This window comes from Neofelis nebulosa, chromosome 8 (assembly GCF_028018385.1).
Source record: "Neofelis nebulosa isolate mNeoNeb1 chromosome 8, mNeoNeb1.pri, whole genome shotgun sequence".
NCBI lineage: Eukaryota > Metazoa > Chordata > Mammalia > Carnivora > Felidae > Neofelis > Neofelis nebulosa.
Window position 1 is genome coordinate 118,707,163 of NC_080789.1, and position 19,266 is coordinate 118,726,428.

The 19,266-nt window shown below is 44.3% G+C and overlaps 1 protein-coding gene and 1 pseudogene across 1 annotated transcript in view; one reads left to right on the forward strand and one right to left on the reverse strand.

Annotated features, from left to right (window-relative positions):
• GAD2 (glutamate decarboxylase 2) overlaps positions 1 to 18,830 on the reverse strand; it is an 82,490-nt gene extending 63,660 nt beyond the window's left edge. Inside the window, exons 1-7 of the mRNA XM_058681671.1 lie at positions 17,842 to 18,830; positions 17,076 to 17,135; positions 16,750 to 16,899; positions 15,541 to 15,774; positions 10,797 to 10,887; positions 10,131 to 10,243; positions 4,842 to 4,957 (exon numbers count right to left, since the gene is read on the reverse strand). Coding sequence (XP_058537654.1) covers positions 4,842 to 4,957; positions 10,131 to 10,243; positions 10,797 to 10,887; positions 15,541 to 15,774; positions 16,750 to 16,899; positions 17,076 to 17,135; positions 17,842 to 17,917 — 840 coding nt within the window. The 5' untranslated portion in view covers positions 17,918 to 18,830. The remainder of the gene's footprint in view (positions 1 to 4,841; positions 4,958 to 10,130; positions 10,244 to 10,796; positions 10,888 to 15,540; positions 15,775 to 16,749; positions 16,900 to 17,075; positions 17,136 to 17,841) is intronic.
• Positions 6,856 to 7,808, forward strand: LOC131483483 (large ribosomal subunit protein eL32-like; annotated as a pseudogene).
• Positions 18,831 to 19,266: the final 436 nt, after the last annotated feature.

Below are 19,266 nucleotides of genomic sequence, written 5' to 3' on the forward strand. Positions count from 1 at the left end.
GAGCTAGAGATATAAATTATTGAGCTAGAGTCTTAACTTCCCTCTAAACCTACTTTCAAGAAAGGACCTAAAACTCATCAGATTAATTTTTGCCAAGCTTTTCTATCACTGAAGATTTGGTGACAACGATGAGATTTCAGCAAAGGATGAGTATTGAACCAGCCAATCTTTAAGATCCTTTCCAATTCTGAGATTTTGTGATTCCATATTGTGGAGGAAAATAATCTTAGAACTCTTTGCTTATGTGCTCTTATTTCAATTTAGTGGATATATTTACTTCTTTTAATGTTCTTCATAGCAATATTATTTGTTTAATTCAGCCCTGTTCAAAATTTCAAGAAAACAGTTGGATTTGGACAAACAAAAATTTAATAGCTTGCCCTCCTTATCAGCATGGGAAAATTCTAGTCTGGGTTGGCATCCAGAAAAGAGACGGGTAGCTCTGTGGGTTACAAAAGAGCGAGACAGTGTGGATCATTTAGAAAACAAAAGATGACCCTTCCCTTCCTCAATGTGTGATGTTTCTGGTTGGATGCTGGAAGACTTTCTTAATGTCATTTCTATCCCTATAGCTCTACACAGGTCCAAGTTTTAAACTCAGTGCTCAGACTAGAAGAAAAGTCAGTAACTGGCTCAATAGATTAGAAAATTATATTAGCACTAGAAGAACTAACATGGGGAAAACAGGATTTCAGAAAGGATGCTACCACGTGAATTTAGAGCAGCCAGCTAGAGTGGTGTAGAGATCACCCAACCCAGTATTTGAAAGACCGGTACTGGGATTATCAGGAAACTGATACTCTAGATCTGACTCTGTCATTGACTGGCTGTGAAACCCTGGGCAAAGCATCTATCACCTCTGGGACTTGGTTTCCTCATCTACAAATAGTTTTTTTTTTTAAGTTACCTAACATTTATATAGAGTTTCCTACATTACAGGAGCTGAGGTGACTGCTTTTTTTTTAAATGTTTATTTTATTTTTGAGACAGAGAGAGAGAGAGTGAGCAGGGGAGGGGCAGAGAGAAAGGGAGAGAGAGGATCTGGAGTGAGCTCTAGGTTGATGATGGAGAGCCCAATGTGGAGCTTGAACTCACGAACTATGAGATTATGACCTGAGCTAAAGTTGGATGTTTAACTGACTGAGCCACCCAGGCACCCCACGGTGACTGCTTTATGAGGCTCTCATTTAAGTCTCCAAAAGTCTTGGGCCTTGGAAACTCTCAAATAACATGAAGAAAGATAATACTTAAAGCAGCTTCTGCCATAGCCATTGTCCTACCCCCCACCCCCGCCCCTAGGGATCCACAAAGCAGCTCTTCTACTCATCCTTTCTCCCTGCAGGTAAGGGACTCAGGAAAGAACTTCCATGCAAAGATGGCAATTGTTTGGCCTGGAAAAAAAAAAGGCATTTGAGACATGACTTGGTAATCTTCTGTCTTCAGCCTGTGGGGATCTATTTCTGGGGCTGGTGGAGACAAGGTGATTGTAAAACCTGAAAAGATGAAGGGAATATACGGCCTGGCCCGAAGCTGGAAGGAACTACACTAAGTGATGAATGGGATGGAATCGCCCTGAGGTTTAAAGCCCAAAGGAACTAGATATAGGGGTCACATTACCTCTCAACCTGGAGCTTCAAGGGTAGGGCTCACTTTTAAGGGCTTATCTGAACAGAATGGTTTGGATCAAGAGTTCAATAAGACATAGGAGTGCCTTAAGTGAACTCTGAAAGTCCCCTCCAGCCCAGGTCTATGAGATAATAAGGAAGGTTGCAGGGTATTTTTTGTTTTGGTAGGGGCAGTAACAATTTAGCATCACGTTCACATTAAGAAAAAGCACTTGGTGGAAATTTTATTTGGGAAAGTATAAAATATTAAATTAATTGATGAGATATGGCATACAAAATGTTGTTGCTGAATATTTTAATCTGGTTTCTACATTGGTAGTGGGACAGGGAGCTCACTGACCTGGGGGTTGGGAAACCCATTTAATCCTGACTCTACTTGCAGCCTCTTCATTTAAAAAATGCTGATAACAGTCTTTGCTCTACCTGTCCTATGATATTGTTGTGTGAGTCAAATGAGTTAATGTATATTGCAAGTGTATTGGAAATTGTCAAATAGTTATCATATATAAGGTATCATACGTTAGATAAAGAGCTCATCTGGGGCACCTGGGTGTCTCAGTTGGCTAAGTGTCTGACTTCAGCTCAGGTCATGATCTCACAGTTCATGGGTTTGAGCCCCGCATTGGGCTCTGTGCTGACAGTTCAGAGCCTAAAGCCTGCTTTGGATTCTGTGTCTCCCTCTCTCTCTGTCCCTCCTCTGTTTGTGCTCTGTCTCTCAAAAAACAAATAAATGCTAAAAAGTTTTCTTTAAAAAGAAAGAAAAAGAGTTCATCTTGTCAAAAAATAAGCCTAGAGTTAGAACCAATTGGTATTTTAGGAAAGGTTCATAATTCAAATGTTCTTTCATAATTATATGCATGGATAGAGGTAAAGAAGGAGGAGGAAAAATTGAATGGTAATTGTACAGCTGAATCACCTTTCTTTTGCTTAGAAGTGAAGAAGTAGACTCTAAGTTTGCAATATCAAAAAAAGAAGGCATAGCAAAATTATTCTTACACCACATGACCTGGGTTTTCTGGGCAAGGTTAAGTCAATTTCCATGAAACTTGAGCCAAGAAATTCATGCAGACACCAGACAGCATAGTACAGCTTGCTGGTCGACCAACCTCATTTCAGGTTGTGCAAACAGCATGGAAGCCAAAATAAAAAGATGCCCAATATAAGATCATTTGAATTTTTTGAGGCTGAGACCAGAGTAACATTTAACTATTTTGGGACACAATACTATAGGGAAATAGTAATTGGAAAAAATTATATCATGATTTTCTATCTGTGGACAAGTTGAGAAATGAAAATTATCTCATGGTGGGGTACTAGGCTTAACAGGTTGAATACGCCCTCCCTGAATAGATGTCCACATCCTAATCCCTAAAACTTAAGAATATGTTACCTTACATGGCAAAAGGAACTTTGTAGATGTGACTTAACTAAGAGTCTTGAGATAGGAAATTGTCCTGGGTTATTTGGGTGGGCCCAATGTCATCACAAGGGTCTTTATAAGGGAAAGAAGAGAGAGTCAGAGTGAGGGAAGGTGATACGGTGACAAAAGCACAGGTTAGAGAGAGAGAGTGAGAGAGAAGAAGAGAGAGATTTGAAGATGTTTTACTGGTTTTGAAGTTGGAAGAAGTGTCCATGAACCAAGGAAGGCAGCTGGCCTCTAGAAACTGGAAAAGGCAAGGAAACGGATTTTTCCCTTATGGTCTCCAGAAGGAACACAGTGTTACCTGACCCATAGATTTCTGACCTCCAGAACTATAAGATAATAAATTTATGTTGGCTTAATCCATTAAGTTTGTGGTAATTTGTTTTAGCAGCAATAGGAAGTAAAACACCAGGTAATTTGAGGCTGTGGACTTCTCTGTTAAATTTGACCTCTGCAAATTGAGGAAGAGCAAAACAAAATACTAAAACATGATTAAAAACAAGATGCTAAAGATCATTTGTTAACATAAATCACTAGTTTCCTTTGATTCCATGGCCACTGCTATAATTGTGAATTGTATTCACTGGCTTCCAGTCGTACTTGCCATTTGTTTCCTTATTATGAACACACACACACACACACACACACACACACACACACACACACACCACTTAAAGAAGAAAAAGAAAAGTTCCATAGGAGATGTGCCTTGACTCCTACTATGACTCCCTGCATCTCCCCACTGATGTCTCTTTACAGGAGCCCCTAGTTTCCCTATAGACCCTTCTTCCATCCCCATCTCTTTATTTCCCCCACCATGAGAGGGCTTCTTGATCTTCCTTGAGGCAATTGTTTCCCAAAGTTTAGGCTACTTCGAGGAAGAGGTTGTGAAAGGAAAATCTCAGTAATTACATGGCTGGTAATGCTTACTAATGCCTGTTGAGAACAGCCTCTGGTTTGCTGCAGGCCCATTGGTGGGAGAATCTGGAACCAAGATTTTGCTCAAACAGCTGCTTTGAGCTTGTGTGTGGCCCCATCTCTGCACAGGAGAGTAAGCTGGAGGCCTAACAGACTGATGCTGTTTAGCTTATGTAAATAGGGTGGGCCACTTTTTTCAATGTGCCTGCAACAGTAGGGAGAATGGCATTAACTCTTCTAAAGCCATGGAAAGAATATGGAGTACCACACTGTGGCATTCAGCTGAAAGACCCAGCTCTCAGCACCCCACCTGGATAACTACATAGCAGAGCACAGGAGCCTGTGATTGGCTGGGACAGAACTGACCCAGAGATGAGATATGATAGATATAACCACTAGGCCATTTCTCTACAGTGATAAAAATCTCTGATTCAGCCTCCCAAAGACTAGCATTAAATGGTTCAAGACACCATTAGGGTTGACTATCTGATCAGAATTTTCATACAGAAAGATTGTATCAATAGGACATACTGGAGTTTTGAGTTATGTAGGCACAGCATCAATTGTCCAAATGAGCTCATAGTCACTCTGGCCTCTCCTCTCCCTCTTCCCCTAACATGCAACATTACTACAGAAAAATGAAGGGTAGGAACTAGAAGTAAAAACATTCTGCTTTCTCTATGAAGGTTTTCCTAAATTTCAAAGAGAAAGGGCTTTTCCCATCGTACCACTCAGCTGCTCCCTCTCCAAATACTCTCCCAAGAAGTATCTTCTAGGAAGAGAACCTCTGGGGATAAAGCGTTTCCAAATAGGACTCCTTCCACTTGGGCTTTACAGATGAAAACCTTAAACCTGGAAAGAACAGAAACACGTACATGCTCGGATGTGAAGGCAATGAGCCTGGGAACAGCAGCCATTCCTTTCTCCTTGACTTCTGGGAACATCTTAAAGCGTGCAATCAGCATGGCATACATGTTAGATATAGCGCCACCTAAAGTAACAGCAACACACAGTTAACTTTTCTAGTTATTATCAACATCATTTCACATGCAAGAAACATTCCTCATTTCCACTGACCCAGAATCGTCCTGGGACACAGGAGAAGGCCATTGTATTGGTTATCCTTCGAACTGAATCCTCAAACTCAGACTGAATCCTCAGGCTAAGAGGGTCCAGAGAAAGGAGCACCGGGCCCAACCACAGGTTGGATGCCACCCCTCCACACCCCAAATCTGTCAGCTAAAGAGAACCACGATTGATTCTGCTCTTGCTGGGAGTCCTTTGAAGCGGTTCTTAAGAACTGAGAAATTGTTGCCTTCCTTCCCACCTTGTGAGTGTGGTCATTCTTCATTAGTTCTGTGAAAATCCTACTTCTATCCTGATGGAGAACACATTTCTTTTCATTTCAACTCATTCAATGCCTTGCACTTGCACCAAGACAAAATCAGTTGCAGTTCACAGTGTGGACTGTTAATCAATAATCCTTACAGAATGAGGATAAACATCCAAGCCCATCTCATCATACTCTTCTGTTAATTTCCCCAGAACAGTTCTTCCCTCCCAAAGACATCACAGAAATATAATTGTAACAGCTAACAAAATCTCATTTCAAAATGATGCAAAAACACAAAACGAAGGGAATTTTAAGTCTATATTGCATTGCTTTTCTTGTGTCATTCTAAGATTGTCAAGGATTTCATACCATAATGTTTACATCATATAAGTAAGGTCTCCTTTGACAAGCAAAGGAGATTTTCCCCAAGATTGTTGGAAAGTTTAGGATTTCTGCTATACCAAGAGACAGATTGTTGTGCATGCAAATGGATACGTTGGCATGGAAGCTGTAACACCACGTGGCGGAGTGAAGGCACTATCTCCTCCTTTCCCCACAGAAGACACACTGGGCTCAGCCATGATGTGGGTGCCCTGAGTTCCCTTCCCTTTGGGTGGCTGAGGAGCAGAGGGCTCTTTATATCAAAATGAATGGCCCACGTAGGGCCACGATTTTTGCCTCATGAACCCTGGGCTCTGATGCAAGCAGGCAGGCTGGCACAGAGCAGTCAGTACCCAGATCCTGGCTCTGTGCTCCGTCAGAATAAGGGAAATTTCTACCTCTTCTGAACCCCAGAGACACAGGGCAAGCAAAATCCAGGTCAGGCCTTCTCTGAACAGACACCTTGTCTGAAAGGCTGAGTGCGTAGGATGCTGCTGGGCAAGGGATCAGCTATTAAAGGAAATTCTACTCTAGCGTGTGGTTTCTCCATCTTGGCACTTGATGGTATTTTGGCTGGATAACTGCTTGTGGTGGGGGCTGTCCTGTGCCCTGGGGATGTATGTGGCAGCATCTCTGGTTACTACCTGCCAGGTGCTGGTAGCACTACACACCCCACCACCAAATTGTGACAATCAAAAACTTCTCGGGGCGCCTAGGTGGCTCAGTTGGTTAAACGTCTGACTCTTAATTTCGGCTCGGGTCATGATCTCAACGGTTGTGAGATTGAGCCCTGCATCAAGCTCTGCGCTGAGCGTGGAACCTGCTTGAGATTCTCTCTCTCCCCCTCTGCCCCTCCCTGCTTGCATGCATGTGTGCGCTCTCTCTTTCAAAATAAATAAATAAACTTAAAAAAACCTTCTCCATTCTTTGCCAAGTGTTGCCTGGGGGTACAATAGCCTCCATGTGAGAAGCACTGCCCTAGTTCTTGTCAGAGGCTGGGGAGAAAGAAGGCCAGAAGGAGAAGGGAAAGGTGAACACAAAGAAAGTGTGTCACACAGCACAGTTACTCAAGAAGCTTCCAGCTTTGCTTTCCCACTCCTCATTTTGCCACTCAGTTATTCTCTAAAGATCCAGTATCCCTACTCTTCGTCCTCTGCCATCTCTTACTTGGCATCATGGCTGCCTTCGGACTTCTGGTGAAGCCCAAGATTGTTAAAAAGATGACCACGAAGTTTATCAGGCACCAGTCAGACTGATGTGTCAAAATTAAGTACAACTGGCAGAACCCTAGAGGCATTGACGACAGGATGTGCAGAAGATTCAAGGGCCAGATCTTGATGGCCAACGTTGGCTATGGAAGCAACAAGAAAACAAAGCACATGCTGGCCAGTGGTTCCAGAAGTTCCTAGTCCACAGCATCAAGAAGCTTGAATTGTGGCTGATGTGCAACAAATCTTACTGTGCAGAGATTGCTCACAATGCCTCCTCCAAGAGCCACAGAGCTGTTGTGGAAAGAGCAGCCCAGCTGGCCTTCAGAGTCACCAACCCCGATGCCAGGCTGCACAGCGAAGAAAATGAATAGACTGCTTATGTGCACATCGTATTAGTGTTAATAATACCATAAAACTAAAAGAAAAAAAAAATCCAGTAGGTCTGAGAGAAAGGAAGAGGATTCTGGGCCACTAGACAGAGCAGACTGCTTTGTGCAGCCCAGGCAGGAGGATGGATGCCTCTTCCAGAGAAAGGATGCAAATACAAGCTCTGAAACATCAGGAAAATCCCGTTAGACAGGAAAAGGTTTGTGACTAAGCCATGATTTCCCTTTCTTCTCCTTCAGCCTTTGTGACTTGCTGAGCAGTGAGGAATACTCCAGGTCTCTTTGGTTCCCAGATGTGATATCACATTAACAGATTTCTTCTAGACATCCCAAAGAACTTTCCATGAAGCATAAATCCTCTGTTGTTATAGATGGAGGTGTAAGGTAAACTGAGCTGAGTTATATATTCAAGTCACAGATCTAACTCTTTGTGTTTAGTCCTGGGCAACAAGACCTTCAGATCTCAGGCCCATAAGATGTATGATTTTCCCTGTTCCTACCTTTTAAATTGTAAGACCCTTTACCCCAGGAATGAGCCTGGATGCTACCCAGAAAGGCATCCATTAGCAAGTGAGGATGCTATAATCCCTCTCTCTCGGTAATGGCTTGTAGAAAGCAGGGCAGAAACAGTTTGCCAATGGCCTTTACTTCTGTCCCTTTCCCATTCTGCAATGTCTACATTATATTTAGCATATGGCATCTGTGGCTTCCATGTTGGCATGGGAGCATATGGATCTTTAGCATCCAGGGAAGGAGCCTCATGATCAAGGTTAAGTCTTTTTACTTGATCATTTGGTCACGTAGAAAGACTGACCAAATGATCAGGTGTCCCGCGATGGGGGTGTCCATACCTGGCTTAGCAGAGCTGCGGAAGAGGATTCTTTCTCTGGGTGTATATTTTCTGGAGTGGGTGGGTTCTAAGACCAGCTAAATTAGGCCTGGCCCAAGCCCCCTTTGCCAATTTTTCAGGGTCAACAGGAACAACTGTTCTTCCCACTCCCAGGGACCGTTAAAAGAGAGCCCAGGATTCTCAATCACACACCAACCTCATAAGAGGAAGAAGAATAGAGGTAGAAACGATGTTGATCTCTGAACACTACCTAATTCCTCATGAAAAATACCTTACGAGCATCAGTTCCAGAGAATGATGACAAAATTCCCTCAATAGGGAATGGTTTTCCAAAGGAAAACTAAGTCCTCTACAAAATAAAGGCTAGCTTAAAATTCATCACAACTGGTGTTCAATGAAAAAAAAAAGGCTAATTTTCCCTTCCATTTAACTAACATGTTTTCCTTCTGCACCTGAAAAATTGTGAGGTATTTTTAAAATCATAAAATATAATAGCAGATCTGAGCTTGTGGGTAAAGCTGCTTAATTTAAGCCCTATCCTTGAGGCCTCTGTTGCTTGTTTATTTCTTCTTTCAACCTGTTCTTTATTTTCTCTCTTCCTCATCATCCACTTATCTTGGCAGGTTTGCTGCAGGGACATCTTGATGTGGCTTTTGCTGGGCCTGACATAATGGCAGGTGTGGCTTTGACCCCCCCAGCAGGGCCAATCTCAGTGTACTGAGTGTATGCCCCCTTCTGATGACCCTCTCCTGCCACTGATTAGGTGACAGTCTGCACACCAGGTTTATTTTCCATGGGTCAGTGACTCTCTCCCCATTGCCTTTCTAACTTCTATTTCTTCCTGCATTAAACCAAGGTCACACACAGATCTGGAATGAAGGGCAAAGCTTTTTGTGTCAGGTTGATTCTCTTGGCTGGAAGAGGTGTAGATAATGGAGCTTAGAATCCAATGGCTGGTGATAAAAGTAGGATGGAAAAGACTGAATGGTATGATAAAGAAGGAAAAAGAAACCTCTTGAAGAAATCATCACCCTCTGTTTCAGCTTTAAAAAATGGTTTCCCAGGGGCGCCTGGGTGGTTCAGTTGGTTAAGTGGCCAACTTTGGCTCAGGTCATGAGCTCGCAGTTCATGAGTTCAAGCCCTACGTCAGGCTCTGTGCTGACACCTCAGAGCCTGGAGCCTGCTTCAGATTCTGTGTCTCCCTCTCTCTCTGCCCCTCCCTTGCTCATGCTTTATCTCTCTGTCTCTCAAAAAAAAAAATTAAAAAAAATGATTTCCCGGAAACAAATATAATATAAAACGGGGGGGGGGGCAAAACAGAAGAGACTCATAAATATGGAGAACAAACTGAGGGTTACGGGAGGGGTTGTGGGAGGGGGGATGGGCTAAATGGGTTAGAGGCACTAAGGAATCTACTCCTGAAATCATTGTCACACTATATGCTAACTAATTTGGATGTAAATTTAAAAAAAATAAAAATAAAACAAGTTAATAAAAAAAAATGGTTTCCCAAGCCACTCTCTACCCTCCTTGAAATTAGTATGAATCAGCTTCTCTGGTTGTTACTTGAAAGGGACAGGGTACACAGGCTCTGTTACAGAGATCTGCCTCGTAATGCATCCTGAAACAGGATGCTTTATTAAACGAGGCTACCCTTTCACTAATTGTGGGAAGTTTCAGAGAGCGAATTCCCTTATTAGGAATCTTTATTCCTTTGTTCCACATGATCCATACATCTTCTGTGTAGGATTACAGTAGGAGTACTGGCTAAATGTCATCCCTGTTCATTCTCTTTCTGAACACAAATAACTATTGCTCAAGCATGAGGTAGTTGCTTGGAAGCATGGTCAGTGGTCATGTATAGTCACACTCATTCTTTTGATCAACATAACTCATTTAACCTAAGCAGAAACACAGACTAGGTATTTAATTGTTCCTAGGTTCATAATGAGGCATTGCATATCAGAAGAAAAACCACAAAGAAAGGTTGAAATATCACATACCAGGAGAAAATATCCCATCGCCGGAGCCCCCAGGCCAGCCAATGATTTCTCTCATTTTTTTCAGCGTGACATATTCCAAGAGCACAAATACTGGAGCAATTTCATAGGTGAACCTGAAATGTAGTAATGGTCACATTTTATGCATGCAACTCAAAGAAATAATTCATCGTCACAACACGTATAGAACTACTGTATTTCCTTTTTCAAGCCCTACATTCACCCAAGTTTTGATTATAGAATTAAGCAGACAGAAAATTACATCTTCTAAAGGGCTGCTCATTTTCCTATATTCCTAACGTTAGGAGCTTCAATTATTGGCTTAATGCCTAAGGGTCACTTATCAAATGAATAAACAAAAAACATTGCAGAGTAATTCTATTTAAAAAAACAGCATCTGGTCCCATTTCTCTTTCATATTATATATAATTATAAATCCCAAATGCCAAAAAAAGTGCCTTTTGTGTTTGAAAAATGTTGTATAGCTTTGATTGCATGAAAGATGTATCAGGACTTCAGTTAGATTGAACACCCCTATACTTCTGAAGTTGATATCCCTATTTTAGGAGCTAATCGATAAAAAAAGATTTTCACAGGAGAGGCTGAATAAAGACTATGAAATCTCGCTAATAATTATCTTGGATTAAGCAAAACACATTAACTACTCACATATTAGTGTTTGCTGTTGATGTCAGCCAGTCTGCTGCTAATCCAACCATATCTAGTCCCGTGGAAAGTTGATTGAAGTACCTGGGATGCCCTGAAGAAAACAGAGTACCAGAATCAGGACTGCACCAAGTGAAAATAAATGCCTCTCAAACACATGATTTCTCTAGCTAAAGAACCTTGAAAGATCCTTCAGTAATAGGAATACTGTATTCAGAAACCCAACATGTGTGTGTGCGTGCACGTGCGCGCGCGCGCGCGCACACACACACACACACACACACACACACACACCCCAAAGGAGCATTTCATGTAACGAGACAGACTATTTTGGGTTATGGTGTTTCTTAAAACACACTCTAAAAATCTTCCTCTGAATATTATCCTATAAAAAAATAACAAATGTGGTTTGCCATGTGGATGCTAGTTTACCTCCTAGCATCCCTTCAGTGTATTTGCAAACTAAAATGCTAGTACAATCCAAAGCTATTCTTGTTTGCACGCATGCTGCTGAAAATCCTTTTTTTGTTGTTGAAGTTGTTCTGGGAATCAGTCATACCATGACATCCGCCAGGCATGCCAACATTCATAATAATATCCGTGACAAATGGCTGATGATTACAAAAGACAAGGCAAAAATGAGAAAATAGGACACTGTTGAATGATTTGCCCTGGATTCAAAAGGTGATGATTGCCTAAAGATGGCATGGACAAATCTAATTCTTGTCAATTCTTTTCTGTCCAAATATTTGATTATAAACAACAGAACTTCTTCATAGTTGTGATTTAAAATAAAGCTGAATACAGTCAGCATCACCGTGTTGTCAACAAGATACGTAAAGATATATTCAATGGACGGATGAGTCCATTAGCAAGGCTTATCTAATTAACTTCTAGATTTCTCTAAAACTCTCTACAGGAGTTGACATCCGAATACTCCTGAGGCCATTATTTAAAATGTGGTGGTAAATACCTCGTCAGAATTCCATTCCTTGTCTTGCCCCATAAAAGCCTATCTCTAAATCTGCGATTTGTTTGGCAGCCCACATTTTGGAAGATTATCAATTATGGAAATAGCATCTGATAAAAAGGCATCCGCCACTTATTGGACATCTGTCTGAAGCCTGGGGATGGCAGTCTCTCCAGCCAGTATGGGCAAAACAAGATAAAGGAAGGCAATGAGGAAAGCAGGGACAAAAGTCAACACAGAGCTTATCTCTAGTACTGGAGTGCTCCCTTATCAGCCGCGGGCATGTGGCTAGACAATTAGACACTGAGAAAAGATAGGGGCTGGGAAAGGGCACATTTCAAAGAGACTGGGATTTGTGTGGCTCTCGCTCATTCTCCAGCATTGTTTTGCCTCCCTGTGGCACGGTGCCCTTCTACCTTTTCGCTCCTTACCAGGCCCTCTGCAGCTGACCCTGTCAGTTGATGCATCCGCAGAAAGTGAGAAAGCCCCTTTGCTGCCGCCGGGCGCTGTCTGGAACAACCCTCTCCTGTCTCTGCCTCATTGACTCCCCATTTCATTAAAGCTCACAGCTGAAGTCACAGCCGCTTCTCCCCTCCGGATGCCCCTTCATTTTCTCTTTCCCTGAGCCATTTCTTTAAAGTGAGGAAAATAATAACGATTAGCAAATCAATCCGTTAATCTACTCTCTCAATTCATATGCATTTTCTGGATGAATCTGGTGTCCATTATCACACACTGTTTAACTCTCTAGAAACTTTGGCATGAAAACCTCCGCATAAAATGGAGAGAAATTTCAAGGTGCATGTGGGTTCCCAGGATATCAAAAGGTCAATTCATCCTAATGACTGCCTTTGGAAAACCGTGAAACAAGTTTGATGTTTCAAGCTTGACTCTCTTCTCCTATATTTTTTTGACCTTGGTCTCCCATTTCACCTGAATCTCTCCTCCTCAAAATTTTCATTCATTGATAGTGATGTGAAAATATGGAAGGAGATAGTTTGCCAGGTTAGAACAACGTGTTCTCTTGATTTCTGCAGAAGTATGCTACAGAAATATTCTATTTGCTCTCTTCCTGTGACCCCTGAAGGCTGCTAGGCAATCCAGGCAGGGCTTTTGGAAAGAAAGGGTGTAAAAGTACCGCCTGGGAGGCTGCCAGCTGTCCCTGTGCATGCCTTCCGCGGCTGCCACCACCCCCACCGGGCCCGGAATCGGTGGCCACACGCAGTCGCAGCCAGGGAGGCAGTGAGGGGGGAATGTGAGATTAGAGCTGCTGGCGCCTCTGGAATGCTCCAGCTGGGAAGGATGTGCAGGCTATGGGAGCCACCGGCCCCAGGCAGCTCAAACCCTCTCGTCCACAATCAGATGGGGAGGGCCCCAAAGTCGGTCCAAACTGCTCTCCTGGTACCTGCAGCGCACACCCAAGGACGGCCTCATTTATTGATGCTTCAATTTCTTTGTCTGATGGTTCCGTAGAAAGACTCAAGACAACATTAACCCTTGCACTCCCCAACCACCACCACCACCACAAAGTCCAATGACCCCTGAAAATCTTAATTATTCCAGAATTCTATTATTCTCTGCAGTTTTCAGTTTTCTGTTCCAACAGTTCCTACAGGGGTAATTTTAAAAACACATGAAGACTTCATTTGAAAGTATTTCCCCACTGGCTCTCATGCCTCTCCATGCTTGGAGGCCAGGTGGAAATTAGATTAAGGACTCTCAGTAGAAAGCAGGGGATAACATATTTTATAAAAGCATCTCCTGAGGTACACTAAAATGCCTAACAGTTATAGGGATGGTAACTATTTTACAGACCCTAAATATTACTAGCTGTCAAATACCAGGTATAGCATAAAAACCTGTAAATTTGCAAGTCAAAAAAAGAGGAGGTGACCAGTGTTCATTCTTTGAAATTCTATTTGGGAGTGAAATGGGAAGACCGGAAGACTACATCTGCTATAAATAATTATTGATATTGATGCTTAGAAATTCAACTTCATCATATTTTCCTCTGAACTTTAAATGCATTAGATCTCCACTTGACCAACAGTTTCAAAAGCATTATGGCAAAATCTAAATATTGAATTGGTCCATCTTCTCCTGACACTAACTGAAACATTGACCGAATGATGACTTTCACTGATTTGCAATTCTCATGGTCTTAACTCTTTAAATTGCTTTTCAGACATCACCAGCTTTTAAGGATGAAGATGTAAAACATTTTTATAGGTACGTTTTGGTTTGGTAGCAATAAAAATAATAGGGAGCAGCCTACTATTAAGATATTTAAATATTAGGTTAGGGAATAGGTCAAACAAAAATGAATTAAAAGCACTATTCATATTTGCACCTGCAGATCCATAAAAAGCTGGGAAGAGGAACATTTTTAATGCCTAGTATATACACATTCTGTGGATTCTCTGTGAACATAACTGAGAATGAGACCTAATAAGCCTTCAAAATTCATATCCCACAGACCGAGTGTGATAGAAATCACCAGGTTAAATTCCTTTCCCTAGTATCTGGTTCCAAGTCTATAGCCTCACAAAAGTAGATACTAATAATACGGTAAATCGATTTCCCAAGGCTTCTTCTCTGCATACTTTCCCTCTCAGTTGGTATACCGAATGCGAAAACAAAAACAAAAACAGTAGCTTAAAGCCACACAGCAAACACTCTTAAAATGTTTGTTGTTGATTAGAGTAATACCAATAATTAATTAACCAAAAAATTTGCAACATAAAAAGATCAAGTTCCTGTGGTAATTAATAGTCATGTGACATTTTTATTTGCTAGCAGAGCTTTTTAAGGTTACATATCAATTTAGATCCACAAGGTATTCTTCCCCTCCTGAAAGTCATTCGTACTTATTTTTATTGCTTTAATGAAGTGTAGTGCCATCATGCATCAGCATGATTAGAGACAATGCAGGAAGAGAAGGGGTAATCACGATTGGGAGAGATGACTAGCGACTTTGTGTAGACAAAATGAAAGCTTAGAACGTGCCCAGATAAACATTACACCTGGGACTACAAAATGGATAAAGTGTGAAGAATACTGTGAAAAAGCAATAAATACAAAATACATTTTAAAATAAGGATATCTGATTCCCCTCCCCCACCCACTTTCTTTTTTTATATACGGAATGGCTGAGAAGCACACATCCTTATATAACATGGCTGAATTGTTATGCTAGTTTGTATTGTGTTTTCTTTTGTGTACATTTCTTTAAAAATAGAGAAATCCTGAGGTTCAAATATGAAGTCCTGGACATTTGAGACAATGCCAAAATATTATCCCTCTGTTTCAGTGATTATATGGGATGGTTTGTCCAATGCCTGACCATTCCTATGCCATGGAAATTACTAGCACTCCTCTAGTATTTGGGCTTTTGTTTGGATCATGCCTTTTGAGCTTCCATTTCCATATTCCCTTTCTTTCTCCATTTTGAGTCACTTCTACTGGCCTCTGCTGACAAATGGTTGCTTCTACATCAGTGGTTAATCTCCGTGGCCCAATACGTGCAATGTAAAATCTGATGATTTATACTTAATACATTTATAATGTTTCTGACGTTATCAACTTCAGAAGCATTAACATTAATAGTAAAGGGTACCTTTCTTTGTTTTATATCGTTCTAATAATGACTTTTTTTAGTGATGAAAATAACTTTGCAAATTTGAAAATACCAGTAACACCATCAAACAGAAAAATGTTTATATAAAAATAAAAATTGTAAAAGAAAAAAGAGCTTTATTATTTTTGATTGGACAATACCTGTTTTTATTGCATATTTTAGAGTCGTTTGGCAATGCATCAAAATTTCCTCCAAATTTTGTGGTTGGTCTGCCAATTCCCAGTTATACTCTTGCAGGAGCTCATTAGGGTAATGGAAATCAATCACTTTGGTTGATCTGTCGAAACTTTTCACCACATACTGAAGCAAAATGCCCATTACATCTTGCAGAAACGCCAAAGTGGGCCTTTCTCCATCACAGGCTGGCAGCAGGTCTAAAGAATGGAATCAAAATGTCACATTTTAATTTTATCGTGAAAATGTCCAGGCAAGATCTTGATTCGGCAATTTCTCTTTGGCTTGAGAGATTTTGTGTTAAAAAAAAAAAAATCTTCAGGAAACGCAGAGCATTTTCTTTAAAAGGGAGGTATTTTTCAACGATAAAGGAATAAGAGAAATTGCGATTTCTCCCACACCCCAAATTATTCCTTGTATTTCAATCCATGACGTATTTGCTTTCTTTTTTTAAAAAGGAGTGTGCCTCCATTCATCTATTGCAGAGGGGTTTGTCCTAAATGTTGTATCTGAATAAATCATCTTAAGTGGTTATGGAAATACGTCACATCAGAAATGTTTGAGGAATGCCTTTGGGCAACTCAGACAAAGTGGAGCATGCAATGTTAAGGTCTCTGGCCTATTACGTTAGCTCGGTATTTCCTAAGTCTGTGTGTGTGTGTGTGTGTGTGTGTGCGCGCGCGCGCGCGCTCATGTTTAGGTGACTGGGTGGGTAAACGCAAGGAACTAAAACCTACGCAGGTCTCACCTGAATAGAATAGTTCCCCTGTGAAACTGCAGCTACGAATTACTCTTTCGATCTAAAGACCTAGAAAGTCTCAGCAATTCCGAACGGGAAACCAAGTCCTATCGGTTTCAGTCGCACCAAGAAGCCGACCTCGAGGTCCAGCGCTCGAGGGGGCCTCTGCCAGCCGCAGACCCGAAGGCAGCACTGGAGCATGAACGCCGCGGCTCTAGAATCCCCTCCTAACGCCCGCGCCCAGCGCCACGTAGAGGCCGGGTCTGGGTTCAGGCCCGTCGTATCTCGCTTTCAGCTGAAGATTCTTGCGAAGTCCGCCCCTTCCCTGCCTCTCCACGCCTCGGGTCAGGCCCCTGGCACTGAGTCCCTTCTGGCTGCGGTGGGTGGGACCGAGCCAGGGGCCGTGGTATTCGGGGGCCCCGCGAGGCGCCTTTACCTGTTGCGTGTAGAAACGCATAGTTGACATCCGCTTTGGGGCAGCTGCAAGGCTTCTGGTTACAGGCACAGGTGGCCTTCCGGGAGGTGGCCCGCGCGGGCTGGCTCCCTCCACTCTCTGCCGGCTTCTCTGAATCCCCGTAGAGCAGGGCTAGGCAAGGACAGGGAGCGCGTTGGTCAGCCGCCCGCCTGGCCCGGCTGCATCGCCCCTGCCCACTCCCAGCCAGGAAACCTCCACTCCGCTGTTGGGGATGCGGAGGTGAGAAGGTGACATTGCCCCCGCGGGACTGGCCTTGTCCGATTCCCTCCCCCGGCACTTGCACTCACCGCACAGCTTGTTTCCGATGCCGCCCGTGAACTTCTGGGCCACCTGACACCAGGCTCTCGCTGCAAGGAAAGACAGGCAGGAGGACAGCGAGTCAGAAAGACAACAGCAGACGGACGTGTGAAATTTCGTTCTGTGGGAACAACGGCAATAAGCCCGGGGTCCGGAAAGGGGCTGCCTGGGGCTCCGCACAAAGGGCGGGTGCAGGATGGGTGCGGGGGCCTGGTGGCCCGGCCCAGCCCGACCTTAGGTTCGCTAATTTGTTTCCAAGAGAAGCCCATACTTCAGCCCTTTTACACTTGCCTTCCAGGTGCCAATAGGTTCGGCCAAACTCCCCTTTCCTGCCTTGGTCCGGCGAGTTTTCCTAGATACCGAAGCTGTCCGTTGGCTCTCCTTCCAGACCAAGAATTCTCTCTTTTCCATTTATTTTTCCTTTTCCCACAGCCACTCTATCCCTCTACAGGGTCCAGACACCAAGATGGTGGCAGTGCCCCAGGCCCACGGAATTCGGTGTCGAGGGGACGGGTCTGTGTTTGGGGAGCTCTCCCAGACTTCATTGAAAAGGGCTTGTGATTCTTTGGGTGTCTTTCCAAGGGATAAGGGCCCGTGGGGTTTTGGTCTCTTGGGCCATCAGGGATCTACACCGAGAGCAGGGTGAAGTGTCCCAAGTTTCCTGTTGCAGGTGGAAAAACCGCTCCCGTCTTCCCTAGCCCCGCAAACCCCAGTCCACCCGCAAAGCTCGCCTGCTGCAGGCCCCGGTATCCCTACCTGTGCCGGGGTTCTCGGGATCCCCGGAGCCATCTTCAGACCCGAAGGACCAAAAGCCTGAGCCTGGAGTTGCCATCAGCGCCGTGAGACTGGAGCAAGTCGCCTCCGAGTGCGAACTGTCAGCAAGCTGCCCTCGGCTCGGCCCTGAGCGCGCGTGCGTGCGTGAGTGTGGCGGGAGGAGGGCACCGCGCGGGGACCCGCGCAGCCGTGCGGCAGAGGGTGGGTGTCACACTGGGACAGGAAACGTGCGTGTGTGTGCGTGTGTGTGTGTGGGGGGCGGGAGGGGGGGGATTAGGGTTTAGAGACGTGGCAACTCTCTGAAAGCTGAGGTTGAATAGGGCAGGAGACCAAAGGGTCCGCGCAGCCAGGGTATGGGAAAGCGCCGAGCACCCGACTGCATTTGAAGGAGAAGGAGTCCAACCCGTATGGATGAGGGGGCGGCGGAGAGAAAAAAATGGGAGAGGGAGGATGCGAGGCAGACAGTGCGAACGCACTGGAGTCAGAGCGTGTGGGTGGGAGGCGTGCGGGCGAGCCCCTGGGGAGCGCGAGGCGGGGGGCAGGCGGGCAGTCCCCGCGGGCCCGGGTGCGCTGTCCAGAGTGCTAACGCTGCTGCCTGCGCGCTGGCTTCAGCGAGGCGGAGAGGGTGGCCCGATGAGTCTCATAGAAGCATCGATTGGCGTATTGTTTGAGGTCTGGCTCCTGCTGCCGGGAAGGAGGCACGATTTCCGCGCCGCCTTCCTGCAAGACGGTGCTGAGGTCGCTGTGACCTCGAGAGCCTCGGCGGCTGGGCTGGAATCACGAGCGGTTCGTGAGCTTGGGGAGGGGACGGTGGGGGAAGGGCGCCTACGTACTGAAGGGCCCATTTCGGCTCCTTAGGCTAGACTGACGCCTTCCTACTGAGCCGCGCGGCGGTCCGGAGCGCGTCATTCCTGTGCTTCGGAGAGCGCAGTCGCCGGGCCCACCGTCCAGGATCTGACTGACTGATGGGAGAAAGACTGCTGATTGAGGCAATTAAAATCCATGCAGGAGCCTATCACCGAGGACCTCGGGTTGGGGAAAAAATAATAAAAGGAATGGAAACTTCTTGGAGGGGAACGAGGGAGAGCAACTAGCGTCGTCAGCATTGACGGCTGATGGGGGATGGGATCGGGTCGTTTGGTGACCTTGGCCTGCGGAGGCGTGGAAGGTTTTGCTGCTTTCGTGTGACCAGAATCGATATGTGCGTGGGAGACCTGCATAGAGTTTCCAACTAGGCAATCTGAGCTTTCCAAATCCCAGGCGGAAAGAAGGCATCGCCTGCTGGGCCCTCGAGTCAGCGGGTCTCAAATCAATGATCTGTCCATCCCACCTCCGAAAATCTAAATGATACCGGGCAATTGGAGGTGGGGGGAGGGCGAGATTCACTCTTTCTGAGGCCTGGTGAGA